We start from the raw sequence: 14,596 nt of genomic DNA on the forward strand, positions 1-14,596 counted from the left end.
TTATGTAGCTGTTTCTTGCAGCCACGGTTTTGGAGAATTATGCAAGCAAATGTTCTAAAATGTGACAGTATTGTCTATGTGTATGTTTGAGACAATGCAATGCATTTATACAAGTGTTTAACTTGCAGTTGTTCGTCAAACACCAATAACGTATTGTGATATTTTATTTTATGTAAAAGCTGTAATGTTTTTTAAAAGGTAAAAGGTAGTCCCCTGGGCGAGCACCAGTCGTTTTCGACTCTGGGGTGATGTTCCTTTCACAACGTTTTCATGGCAGACTTTTTTACAGGGTGGTTTGCCATTGCCTTCCCCAGTTATCTACACTTTGCCCCCAGCAAGCTGGATACTCATTTTACTGACCTCGGAAGGATGGAAGGCTGAGTCAACCTGGAGCCAGCTACCTGAACCAGCTAACGCTGGGATCGAACTCAGGTAGTGAGCAGAGGGCTCCAACTGCAGTACTGCAGCTTTACCACTCTGCGCCACAGGGCTTTTGTAATACGTTTTACAGCACATATGAACATATATGAACATATGAAGCAGCCTTATACTGAATCAGACCCTTGGTCCATCAAAGTCAGTATTGTCTACTCAGACTGGCAGCGGCTCTCCAGGTTCTCAAGCTGAGGTTTTTCACACCTACTTGCCTGGATCCTTTATTAGTTGGAGATGCTGGGGATTGAACCTGGGACCTTCTGCTTCCCAAGCAGATGCTCTACCACTGAGCCACCATCCCTCCCCCAAGCAATACTCAGTTGTATATAACTGAAAATAATACGTGCATTAACCACCGGACCATAGAATTGATACGCGAGGTTCTGTTTTCCAGGTAGTAAATCTCTTGTTTCAATATGTTAAAAACTGATTGGATCCAGTCAGTTTTTCTGCTGGAGAAAAAGGTCCCCATTCAGCACCCAAATGACTGTGCTGGGGATCATGGGACAAAAGGCATGTGCAATCAGGGCTGTTATAATGGAGGGAATTAATGAAATCAAGTGGAAAAATTGGATCCAACCCACTGTACTGGAAAATTTCTGACATTATCCAGTTTTTTATATGCTCAGGCAGATTTCCACCCTATTAGTACCATCCACAACCACCAAATTACTGCAGAGTATCTCCTCAGTGTAGTCTAGTTGTGTTGTTATGGAAGTCAATGTAAGAGCACCTTTCCCTATGAGTACCATTTCCCCCATTAAAACTTCCACTGATGATTTGTTGGTGGTCCTGTTTGGCCAGTAGCTGTGGCTGAATGGGCTTCTTTGGTGGTGTCCTCTAGTCCTGCTGTGACTCATAACCTGAATATCTTTCAAGAGAGCTTATTTGGAGACCAAGCTGCCTGGTACTTCTGCTGGTGGTTGTTTTTAGTTTTTTGCCAGTGAGGCGAATCAATGGTGTTTTTTTATTATTTTATTATGGTTCATTTTATATACATTGATTGGAGAGTATTGTTTGTGGAAAAGAAACTAAAAATGTTCTAGATTATCTTTGTTTAAAAATGGAACATGCTAACAAGGTTTTAATGTACTTCCATGTACTATAACTTTTCTTTCCCGTCTTGAGAAAAGTGGATAATAGATGCTTTTGGAAATATGTGTCTTCAACCATAGTCCTAACCTACTTTTTTCTGTCTACTAGGAGCAGCATTTTGTTTGTAGTCTTATGGTTTTGCTACTGAAATCCCACTGAAGTTTATTGGGTTTAGCAGTCTGGGTGTAGGATTTAGACCAAAGCCTCTCAAAGTACTTTTGTTTTCCTCCTCTGCTTAAAGGATAAACCATATTTACAAATAGTTTCTATCGTTTCTTGGATGTGAAGTACCTACATTCTTTTTTAAAAATCCTCAGTATCACTGGTTGTTTAAATCATAACCCTCCCCCTTTTTTGTTCCTTTTGAATAAAAGACCTTGGCTTTTATCAGACCCTTGTGTGATTTTATGTGGCTTTCCCCATAAATTATATATTTTTCATGAGTGGAAAGTCTAAAATACCAATGATGGAATCCATAGTGCCTCCAGTAGTTGACCTGATAGAGTGAGTGAGAGTGAGGAAGAAGAGTGGATAGATAGCTGTTGCCTCATTGGTAGGTAATGTGTGTTAATTATGGGTTGTAATGTGTGTTAATTATGGGTTGTAATGTTTACATTTTCTCTTCCTGTCATATTTTTATCTCACCCTTTCTCCAAGGGAGGATGAGAATGATGTTGTAAACTGCTTTGGGTATGCATTGTGGAGAAAATCGGAGTATAAATATCTAAATAAATTAATAGCAGCTCACAATATGATTCTCCCCCCGCTTTCATTTTATCTTCACAACAGCCCTGTTAGACTGAGAGGGTGACTGGCCCAAGTCACTCACTGAGATTTATTGGCTGAGAAGGGTTTTGAACCCAGTTTCTCTCAGTCTAACACTCTAAACAGCTACACTGTACTAATAGAGAAGCTAAACTACTAATCGCATACAATATTATTTTGAAGCACAAGCTGATACCTCTTGATAGGTTTGCAAAACAAACCTATGGAGTACCTGAGCTTCTCTCTCTGAGTTCCAGTTGTACTTTGCTACTGTGGTTTCCAAAAATGGTAAATGACATTAAAATGTAATGTGATTTTTTCCCCCTTGTGTGCATATTTTAGGCAACAAGAGCGACACTGACCCAGCACTGCACGAACCTGGGTGATTCACTGGGCAAAGAAAATGATATTGCTTTGATTATTGATGGCCAGACGTTAAAGTATGCCCTTTCCTTTGAGGTCAGACAGTCCTTCCTGGACCTCGCGCTGTCATGCAAAGCAGTCATCTGTTGCAGGTAGGAAATTTCAGGATATTTCTTTAGGGAATGAAGGTTTCATGCTGGGAGTTAATTGCATCGTTATTACTATATTATATACACCACTGTCTGTTTTGTCTGAAATCTGTCTACAGCCTCTGGGATGCTCTTTAGTCAACTGAACTGGGGACCAGGAAATAGTAAAGTACCAGGATGACTCTGTACCTTCCAACTCCTTCCCAGTCACATCAAAAGCTTTAAAGCATACTTATATATATCTGAAAATAGTTTTTTGTTGTTGTTGTTTGCAGTTTTACCTGTACATGAGGTTATATCCAGTTGGGTCTGGGAGATTTGTTCAATGATCATTTATTTTAAGAAGTGAGCAGTTACGATGGTCAAAAAGGAGAAGAAGGGATGAATAGCCAGTAACCTGTAGAGCAAGGATGGAATCAGAAACAAGGCCTGTGGTGTTAAGCAGGACTGTTCCCAGAATTTTCACAAGAACATTTTCAACTTCTCTTATGTTCTTACAACAGGGGATTTGGATGGGGGCAAAAATTCTTAGAGACCCTCCCTCCGTGCTTATCACCACTCACTCTTGTTTGCTTATTTCTCTAGCCTCAACTTTCTAGATGCTCTAAGTGACTGTGCAGATGGTCACAGAACCTATCAGGGGTGGGGCGATCCTGGATTTGGTCCTAAGTAATGCCCAAGACTTGGTGAGAGATGCAAAAGTGATTGCACCGCTTGGGAGCAGTGACCATAACATTATTGATTTCACCATTTGTATAAATAGGGAGTTGTCCCAAAAGACCAGCACAACCACTTTTAACTTTAAAAGGGGTAAATTCTCTGAGATGAGGAGGCATGTGAAGAGGAAACTGAAAGAAAGGGTAAATACAGCCAAAACCCTTGGGGAAGCTTGGAGGCTGTTTAAAACTACAATCCTAGAAGTGTCAAGTCAGCTGATTCAATAACGAGGCCTTGTTGATACAAAGTTTCTAGTTTATTGATATCATTGTTCTCGACTACAAGGAAGTTGAAAGACTGAGGATCATACAGTAAAGTGTAATCATATAAGGTATACGTCAAAGGGATTCTTTAGGGAGGGGGTACTATGCAGGGCACATTCACACATTGATGTTACAAATTTGTTCTCAGGCCTGTTGTGGCCTTGGGCGGATCCTCCCCCGGTACCCAGCCTGAGAAGGCACCATAATCTCTTTCACATATTCCCATTTCAAAGCAAAACTACATAACAAAGGAAAGGAGGGGGGAAAGGAGAGCTCGAGCTAGCAGCATTGGTATACAGTGTGGCTTTTACCCAGAATGATTCCCCCTGAACCAAAGATGAAATACAGACTTGACCAGAGTTAAAGCAGACTTGACAAGAAGCTGAGATAAAATATATACCACAAGTTAGGAAAGGCACAAACAGGTATAAGAAAAGGCCTGCATGGTTAACAAACAAAGTTACAGAAGCTGTAAAAGGTAAGAAGGACTCCTTTAAGTGGTGGAAAGCTAGTCCAAGTGAGAGCAATAAAAGGCAACACAGGCTGTGGCAAATCAAATGCAAGACTGTGATCAGACAGGCAAAAAGGGACCATGAGGAGCATATTGCAAAAACATAAAGACCAACAATAAAAATTTCTTCAAATATATTAGAAGCAGGAAACCAGCCAAGGAGGCAGTGGGGCCCTTGGATGACCAAGGGGTCAAAGGATTACTGAAGGAGGATAGGGAAATGGCTGAGAAGCTGAATGCATTTTTTGCCTCCGTCTTCACTGTGGAAGATGGGAAGTGTTTGTCCACTCCAGAACCACTAATTTTGGAAGGGGTGTTGAAAGACCTGAGTCAGATTGAGGTGACGAGAGGAGGTCCTGCAATTGATTGACGAATTAAAAACTAATAAGTCACCAGGTCCGGATGGCATACATCCAAGAGTTCTGAAAGAACTCAAAATTGAACTTGTGGATCTCCTGACAAAAATAATGTAATCATTCATTGAAATCTGCCTTCGCTACTGAGGACTGGAAAGTAGCAAATATTACCTCCATCTTTAAAAAGGGTTCCAGAGGAGATCCTGGAAATTACAGGCCAGTCAGTCTGACTTCAATACCAGGAAAGTTGGTAGAAACCATTATCAAGGACAGAATGAGTAGGCACATTGATGAACACAAGTTATTGAAGAAGGCTCAGCAAGGGTTCTGTAAGGCAAGATCTTGTCTCACTAACCTGTTACAGTTCTTTGAGGGGGTGAACAAACATGTGGACAAAGGGGACCCAGTAGATGTTGTTTACCTTGACTTCCAGAAAGATTTTGATAAAGTTCCTCATCAAAGGCTCCTTAGTAAGCTCGAGAGTCATGGAGTAAAAGGACAGGTCCACTTGTGGATCAAAAACTGGCTAATTAATAGGAAGCAGAGAGTGAGTATAAATGGGCAGTCTTCACAGTGGAGGACGGTAAGCAGCAGAGTGCCGCAGGGCTCAGTACTGGGTCCCATGCTCTTTAACTTGTTTATTAATGATCTGGAGCTGGGAGTAAGCAGTGAAGTGGCCAGGTTTGCAGATGACACTAAATTGTTCAGGGTGGTGAGAACCAGAGAGGATTGTGAGGCTCTCCAAAGGGATCTGTTGAGGCTGGGTGAGTGGGCTTCAACATGGCAGATGAGGTTCAATGTGGCCAAGTGCAAAGTAATGCACATTGGGGCCAAGAATCCCAGCTACAAATCCAAGTTGATGGGTTATGAACTGGCAGAGACTGACCAGAGACTTGGGGTCGTGGTAGGTAACTCACTGAAAATGTCAAGACAGTGTGCGATTGCAATAAAAAAGGCCAACGCCATGCTGGGAATTATTAGGAAGGGAATTGAAAACAAATCAGCCAGTATCATAATGCCCCTGTATAAATCGATGGTGCGGTCTCATTTGAAATACTATGTACAGTTTTGGTCACTGCACGTCAAAAAAGATATTATAGCATTGGAAAAGGTGCAGAAAAGGGCAACTAGAATGATTAAAGGTTTGGCACACTTTCCCTATGAAGAAAGGTTAAAACACTTGGGGCTCTTTGGCTTAGAGAAACGTTGACTGCGGGGTGACATGATAGAGGTTTACAGGATCATGCATGGGATGGAGAAAGGAGAGAAAGAAGTACTTTTTTCCCTTTCTCACAATAAAAAAACTCGTGGGCATTCAATGAAATTGCTGAGCAGTCAGGTTAAAACAGATAAAAGGAAGTACTTCTTCACCCAAAGGGTGATTTACATGTGGAATTCACTGCCACAGGAGGTGGTGGTGGCTACAAGCATAGCCAGCTTCAAGAGGGGATTGAATAAACATATGGAGCAGAGGTCCATCAGTAGGTATTAGCCACCGTATGTGTGTGTGTATATATATAGTTGGCTACTGTGTGACACAGAGTGTTGGACTGGATGGGCCATTGGCCTGATCCAACATGGCTTTTCTTATGTTCTTATTTTCTTAACTGGATGCATTTTTTATTTTCTTTTTTTGTTCTCTATTCACCTATCAAGTAATGAATAAGATATGGTACCAGTGCAACAGCCAGTGAGAGCTGCAGATACAAGCAAAACAAAAATGAAAGGAATTGTGGGTGAGGTCAGAGGTTTGCCACTGTACCCTAGAACAGGGGTGGCCAACGGTAGCTCTCCAGATGTTTTTTGCCTACAACTCCCATCAGCCGCAGCCATTGGCCATGCTGTTGTAGGCAAAAAACATCTGGAGAACTACCGTTGGCCACCCCTGCCCTAGAAAATACTGAATTTGGAGAAGACTTTTAAATGTGGATTAGGGAACTGATGCTGAGAAATATGGGTTTCCTGAATGGGGTATGTGTGTACATGACCACCCCCTTTCAAGACTTCAAGAAGAATGTGCTCCAAGATAGATGGATGCAATTCAAGGGCATGGAATGTATTTCATGAAATCTCTTCCCTTAATTTGGTGTAAACTGGTAGATCAGAAGCTGCAAAAGTTCTAATGCACCTGTAGATGTCATCATAGGTAGCTGTCCCAGGAGGTTTATATTGATACCACTGACTAATCAGAGGGTATACATGGAAGCCAACTAGAATTTAAGAACAGGTTTTATAAGTTGCTAGCTTCATTGGTGGAATACCTTTCTTTAACTGCTAAAATCTCATATTTTCTCACATAATTAAATGTGTATAACAACCCTAGTGGAGAGCCACTACAACAGTAAAGTCTGACAAGAACTTTATTGTTCCCTCATGCAGTCATATCATGTTTTGCAAGATGATTGCTTTGTTGTTGTAATGGTGTATACCTCCAAAGAGAGGTTTCTCCCTCAAAAAATTAGAAAGCAGGACTTTAGTGTTGAAGATTTTCTCAGAATTGAGAACTAAAGTTCTACTCATAGCATATAAAATTATCATTCTACCTACTGGTGATAATAGAGACCCTTTACTTATTATTGACATAGAAAAGTAGGCGCTTCTATCGTCTTTTAGCAGTTAGAAATGAACATAGCCTAAGGTTGATTCTACTTCATTAAGCAGAACTGGCTGTACAAAAGGACATAGAGGGACCAGCATGCAATGTCTCAGCAGACCTTACATAACCCCCACTGGTATATGGTGTTCAACTGTAATTATTTTGCATGGTCTTCTCTTGATGGCAGCCCCTTACAATCTGCTTCTGAAATGTTCTCCCATAGTGGCTTACAGATCTGATAAGGGTTGACACTCAGCATCCTTTGTTACAGTTGAGAGATCTGTGAAAATTACATGGCCAATTCTATGTTTTTGAAAAATTTAAACAGAAAACGAAGATGTGTATCTGTGTTGGACATTTGCAGGAGTTACTGTGTAGAAGGGAAAAGGAAACTGAGTGAACTTGATAATTTTAAGTGTCAGTACAATGTTCTTTAACTGAACACTTTATTTGGATAGCGATTTATGTTTAAGAGTGCGGTAGATGTAATAGTTATTTATATAGCACTTCCCCTTTGTGCTCAAAGTGCACCACAGTGGTAATGCTTCCAAAGCTGAGTTTATCTAAACTTAGTTCCATTCTTGCCTGGACAGTAGAATTGTTAGGAATCCTCCATTTTTATTTTTTAAAAATATATTTCTGAATTTTGTGCAGAGATCAGCACATGTGCAGCTTTCCAGAACTTGAAGCTCCTTCATTTCAGGCTTTCCCCTTTTTGTGTTTCTAGTGTGTGCATGTGGAGAAAAGCCAACTAAATGTGGTCGTTATATGTGTGCTCTGCTAATTGTGGTGAAAGCAGGCTGGAGGGGGTGATTTTCACTAGAGAAAATGGATTTGTGGGGGGGGGGGGAGAAATAATTCAAAAGCCCCAGCCTATCTCCCCAATCTAGTCTCCCTCTTAAAACTGCAGCCCCAGTAGCTGCACTTGTTAAAAACAATGGCTAAAAATATAATGGAACTGCTGTAGAGCAATCCTAAACATACCTACTCAAAATCCCACTCAAATCTATTCAAGGGGGCTGACTCCCAGGAAAGTGTTCTTAGGATTGCATTGTCATTGTAGTTTCCCTCACACATTGAGTGTTGAGGGCAGTAGCTAAAAGAATGTAGCTTGCTAGCCCCCGCCCCCCAAGGTTCACAACAAAGGTAAGAGAGATAGATGGAGTTCCAATTCCATGGAATGTGGTTTGATGTGCTGCATTTACCCTAAGGCAAGATAACCTTGTATAGAAGATGATCCCCCTTTTAAAAGTTTTGTCAAGTGCAATTCCAAAAACACTTCACTCAATGTAAGCTCCATAGACCCAAGTAGGATCCTGAGTAAACCTGTGTACAAAACTGCAATTTGCACAAAGGTTAAACGCAGCCCACTCTTTCCCTTGATGGCGCTGTGTGTATGAGTGGGGAGGACTTGCTAAATAATTTCTTGTAGATCATTTTGGTTGTGCAACCTTGAGCAGATACTCTTCTTATCTGAAAGGAAGACTAACTGCTCAAGGTTGCTCAACCAAAATGATCTACAAGAAATTATTTAGCAAGGTGCAGTTGGTTTCAGTGGGCTTAAGCTGGAGTCACTCTGCATAGGATTGCCCTGTAAATGTTACAGTTTGCTTAGCTCTAACACAGGACAATTCATTCCAATTTGCAGATTAAATATTTTAGAAGTTGTATTTAGTTGTGTGTGTTTTGTTTCTTGCTTTTTTCAATCCAGTGACAAAGCAGCATTAGCTAGAATGTACAATGGGTAGGGTGACCCAGGCTAGCCTATTCTCAGCAGATCTCAGAAGCTAAGCAGGGCTGGCTCTGGTTAGTACTTGGGTGGGAGACCACCAAGGAATCCCAGGGCTGCTATACAGAAGAAGTCAATGGCAAACCATCTCTGAGCAGCTCTTGCCTTGGAAACCCTATAGGGTTACTTAAGTCAGTTGCAACTTTATGACACTTTTCACGACCACAATGGGTTTAAAATTGACTGTCACCTACTTTCTGTATTGTGTTAACAACATTTAGAAGTTATGCATTGCAGACGAAAAGGCAGTGTTAACACTGCTTGTAAAAATGTCATAAAATTCACTTACAACTTCTAAGGGTGCAATCCTAAGCACATTTACACTCTTCTGTTTCCATTGTCTTCAGTGGGCTTAGAAGAATGTAGCACTACTTGGGATTGCAACATAAATGAGCTGTATAGTCAAATCAGGGTACCAAAGAAGGCTGTTGTACTTTTAACAGGCATTGTGAACATGTAGTGAGGCTTCCCTGTTTTCTGATTCATATGCCTTTGTATAATGCACCTATTGCTATGGTCATTTTTAAAGCTGTGTGTGCAGTTAATAATCTTTTATAATATCAGTCTGATTGTTTTTTATATTACACCTGTGTCCAGTGCATGTAAGAACACCAAAATCAGACATACTAGCCATAAAACACTGGATATTTTTTAAAAAAGTGCCAGAATGCTTTGCTAACCTTTCATTAAACCTCACCTATTTCTCATCCCCTTTTAAAGTAATCCCGTTAATGGAGACAGCGGGTAACAGATCAATCTATCTTCTTATGTTCTTCCCTCTTCCTACAAAACAGACTCAAATTTACTGTGGTCTCATTTTAAAAGATTACTCCTGAGAGTCAGTTCAGCTGTGCTTAATGTCTAAAGCTGAGCAAATGAATATACCATATATTTTAAGTATATTCAGAATGACAATTGAATGGCAAATACATCTGAAATACCCCTGTGGAAATTTTTTAAAAGCTTACTCTGAATTTATGCTAGATTAACTCCTGTGAATTTGTACTGGTTTAAACTGACAATTGCTGACACAACTCCTAGATTTCAGCACAACAGATTACCTCAATTTAAAAACAAAACAAAAACATGAACCAGACCCCCTGTAACTCCATTAATGTTTTTGTTTGAAGATTCCACATTATTTAATCTGAAATGTCCTCTTCCCTGTGCTAGTTACATTTTAACTTTCTTCCTATGATGTTTTTAAGTGCCCTGCCTTATTTGACATACTATTAAAACAGCCCAGAGTAAGATGAAAAAAAATGTTTTCCTTTCTTTCGACTCAAGCACCTGGCCCAAGCGAAAAAGACCATTTCTGTAAAGCCTTGTAGGCTATTAAAGGCATTCCTCCCTGTCTCCTGAGATTCCAGTCCACTTATTTTTATTTCCTTTTTTAAAACCTATGAAATTACATCACTTTCCCCCTGCTTTTGGTTTATATTTTATTGTAGCTTTCGACATTGTTCTTTTCAAGCATTTTTTTTAAAAAGCACTAATAATTAAAGCTGCTGTGTTGTTTGGCCACCAGAGATATCGGGAGAGGAGATGACTAATGTTGGCAAATTCGTGGCAATGGTGGAGGATTACAGGCAATCAGCTCTGCTGTCAGTCATATGACTAGGGCTAGCTTAAAGAAAGGCTTTGGAAATGGGAATTGATTTGACTGTTGTGTCCCTTTGATCTGCCCTTGACAATGTTTGAAGGAAGCCAGGCATGACTCAAGAGTGTAAAGGTTCTGAGGCCCAAAACATTATGGAAGATACATGAAGCTAATGAGTCCACCGAAATGCTTTTTCAGCATGGGAGACAGTCAAGGGGTTAACAGCTTTGTAGATACCTCGCTCAAACATAAATAATACAGTCAGGAGAACAGGTGATTCTATGTGACCCCAAGTTGGATTTGTTGCTAATACACAGCACTGTCCTGAATGTTTAGATCAATTTATCTTTGTGTTGTCCCTTCAGGTAAGATTATTCCATTTGTTTTTAGCTTTGAGAAGGTTGGTACAGAAGCCCACTTCTGAGTAACTGAAAAGTAGATCATAATTTGGTACAGCCAGTTTGGTGTAGTGGTTAAGTGTGTGGACTCTTATCTGGGAGAACCGGGTTTGATTCCCCACTCCTCCATTTACAGCTGCTGGAATGGCCTTGGGTCAGCCATAGCTATCGCAGGAGTTGTCCTTGAAAGGGCAGCTGCTGTGAGACCCCTCTCAGCCCCACCCACCTCACAGGGTGCCTGTTGTAGGGAGAGAAGATATAGGAGATTGTAAGCCACTCTGAGTCTCTGATTCAGAGAGAAGAGCGGGGTATAAATCTGCAGTCTTCTTCTTCCTTTCTCTCAATCCCAAATGGAACTAACATTTAGAATATCACAACTCTAAATGTGAATAGAAGAAATCGGACAAGATGCTTGACTCATTTTTGAATCTTAATTCTGCCATGAAAGCTCTCTGGGTGATCTTGGGCCAGTCACAAACTCTCAGCCTAACCCCCCTCACAGGGTTGTTGTTTTGGAGCTATAACAGAAGAGGGGGAAAGAGTTCTTTTAAATCTACTGAGTTTCCATGGGAAGGAAAAATGGAGTATAAATGTCACATCATAAAGTAAACATAAAAATAACCCAAACTACATGGACTTTGAATATTATCATACTCAGCTAGTTGAAAATTGACCTTTCTAATGACTTGAAGTTCTGTCATTATGTCTTCTGACACATCCCATCTTTGTGCTCTCCTAAATGCCATGTCTCCAAACCTCATAACATCTGTTAACTATAAAGTCATCCCATCTCTCTTTTCTCCTAAACATGTTCTCATTAGATCAGGGCCCCAGACTGTCTTCTCAACCACTTCACCTAAACTTCATGGTGACCCTGCTGTGAAGCAAAGCGGGTGTCTGTATACAAATATCTCAGAAGTTCCTGCTGGCTGGTGTAGGAGGAGGGGTATAAAGGGGGAGAGAAAGAGAGATCTACCACTTATAGGTTTGGAGAGAGTGGCCGTAACTCAGCAGTAGAACACGTTCTTTGCATGCAAGATGACCCAGGTGTAGCTCCTCAGATAATGGATGTTGTTGGGAAAGACCTTTGCTTCAGATTATGTAGATTCACTGACAGACTGAAGAAGCAGTACTGACTAGATCTAGTGTCCCCAATGTGCTGCCAGTGGCCATTGTGGTACCTGCCAACACCAGTCCTGGTGTCCACCATGTCTTAGAAAGTGGGAAGGGTCAAGTGGGATTTGTGCTGAGTAGAGCTTCTGATTGGCCATTAGGTATTTGATTGACTGTGCAGATTTTTGAAAACATTGCTTTGGCAGCAGCTGCCACCACAGCATCAGGATCTTCACTTTGTGACTGAAGGTAAGCCACGATAAGATGGCTGGTTCTGCCTTGTGTGGTAGGCATTTTGTGCCCGCACCCACCACACTGCATCCAAAGATGCTCACAGGTTCAAAAAGGTTGGATCCCTGGAATGTATGGGCCTGCAGTTTAATGCAGTTGAAGGCAATTTTATATCTTCTTGTGGTAACTGCACTTGATAAACTGATTTCTATATTAACCTATAGGAGCTATGTTGACCAATGGGATGTCCCATGGGGTCCTTGTTTGAAGATCTGGAAGAACAGAGGCCATAATGTAGGGGTGCCAAACTCATTTGTTATGAGGGCCAGATCTGACATAAATGAGACCTGGCCAGGCCAGGCCATGTATGTCATAAAATGTAATGTTGGATAGCAGAGATATAAACTTTATATGGACACAAACACAATTAAAGATTTTTTTAAAAAAAACTTAAAATAAAATACGTTTAAAACATTAGCACTCTTGCAATATTTTATTTAACAGTTTCTGATAACTGACACCTTTTGCCCTGAATTATTGCATCAAAATCTGGAGACAATGTCTATGCCATAGGAATCTTATGTTGTTCAGGTGTTGTTCAAGTATGTATCTCTTATTGCAAACCCACTTTCGGTTTATTGACATTCATTGCAGAAATTTCACTGTCAATGCTTTGAGCATAAGAATCAGGAGAAAACATGAAATGGCTAGGTATTGTGAGCTTTTGTACATAAGTTGCTTCATGTGCTGGTCAACCAATGGAGAAAATAGAAGCTTTGCTCTGTAGCTCCTGTGCGATTGAGCAAGCCTGCTTTAGCAAACTGTGATGCAGAAGGAAACAAGAGAGGGAGAAGGAAGAAGATGACATTGAGCTGCTCACCGGTCTAATAGGTCCTCTCTGGGGGCCACAGCTGGCCATTCGGCTACACATTTGACACCCCTGCCATAATACTTCCCTTTTCTGTGGATCTGTGTAGTTCCAAATCTCTGCCAAGAGTCAGTTTTGCCAGCTGATTCTCATTTGTTTAAAATGGTAGCTCCACTTGAAAAAGCTCAAACAATTTGTTCCTTTCATGACTGAAAGACATGCCTCATATTTTTGGAATCCACACTGCAAGAAGAGATCCTGTCAACTATGGTAAACTCACAGATACTTTACATTGATATGATCTATTCTGTTACAAGGATGAACAGCAAGGCATATATTTAAAGTACAGGCTCTGTTCTCCACTTAATTGCTCCCAAGGCAGTTTACGAGATACAATAAAGCAATAAAAGCAGGGTATTATTGCACTCTTAAAAAGAAGTCTAAAAAACTAACCTAAATGCCATTGGTAAAAGCCAGCAAAGCAATATGATCAGCAGAAAGAGACACAGTATGAAAGCCAAGTAATCAGAACAATTAATAAAGAGGTCAAAGGTGGGAGACTTGCAACACAAATCCATTGACTCTGATGGATCTGTGTTTAGATTTGCACTGTCTGGGTAAAGAAAGAAAAGCCCTTACCTGATGTCTAAAGACAGACAACTTGGTGCTGGGGAAAACCATCATGGGAAAGAATTCTAGAGTCAAGGAATCACTATAGGGAGGTCTCTGTGCCCAGGGGCAGGACTACATTGGCCATTAAAGCGGTTGGGAAAAGTTCCAGTAAGCCAATGGCCTGGAGGGCTGCCCCCCCCCCCCCCTTGAAAGGGCTACGCCAATTTGAGGGTGCTCCCCTTGCAACCACTGGTAGTCCTCACCTTGTCTCGGGTAAATGTGAATTGCTGCTTTCACAAGCCAGCAGCCGCCACTACTCTGTAGCCACTGCCACATGCAAAGTGCATGGGAACTGCTGCTACCACAAGGCAGACATGAGCTGTTGCCACAAGCCATCATTCCCCACATCATGTGAGCTGCCAGCATAAGCTTCCCTCCGATAAGGCAGGTGGGTGGGAGCTGCAACAAGCCGTCTCCTTCTGTTCCCCCTGGGTTAGCTTTCCCTGGAGATCTCCCAGAATTACAACTGGTCTTAGGGTTGCCAATCACTAGTTGGAGGTAGGGGGTCCACTGGTTTGGAGCCCCTCGCCCTGCTTCAGGGCTATCAGAAAGCAGGGGAGGAATATAGCTTCTGGGTGTTCATTTATACCCTATGGAGACTGATCCCCATAGGATATAATGGAGAATCAATCTGTGGGCATCTGGGGCTCTGGGGGGCTGTTTTGGCGGTAAAAA

The 14,596-nt window shown here is 41.3% G+C and overlaps 1 protein-coding gene across 3 annotated transcripts in view; it reads left to right on the forward strand.

Moving 5' to 3' along the window:
* Positions 1 to 14,596, forward strand: part of ATP8A2 (ATPase phospholipid transporting 8A2) — a 499,041-nt gene that overhangs the window by 197,884 nt on the left and 286,561 nt on the right. For all 3 annotated transcript variants that reach the window (XM_060234774.1, XM_060234775.1, XM_060234776.1), the window contains one exon: positions 2,638 to 2,810. In XM_060234774.1, coding sequence (XP_060090757.1) covers positions 2,638 to 2,810 — 173 coding nt within the window. The remainder of the gene's footprint in view (positions 1 to 2,637; positions 2,811 to 14,596) is intronic.

Source organism: Heteronotia binoei, chromosome 3 (genome assembly GCF_032191835.1).
Source record: "Heteronotia binoei isolate CCM8104 ecotype False Entrance Well chromosome 3, APGP_CSIRO_Hbin_v1, whole genome shotgun sequence".
Lineage (NCBI taxonomy): Eukaryota > Metazoa > Chordata > Lepidosauria > Squamata > Gekkonidae > Heteronotia > Heteronotia binoei.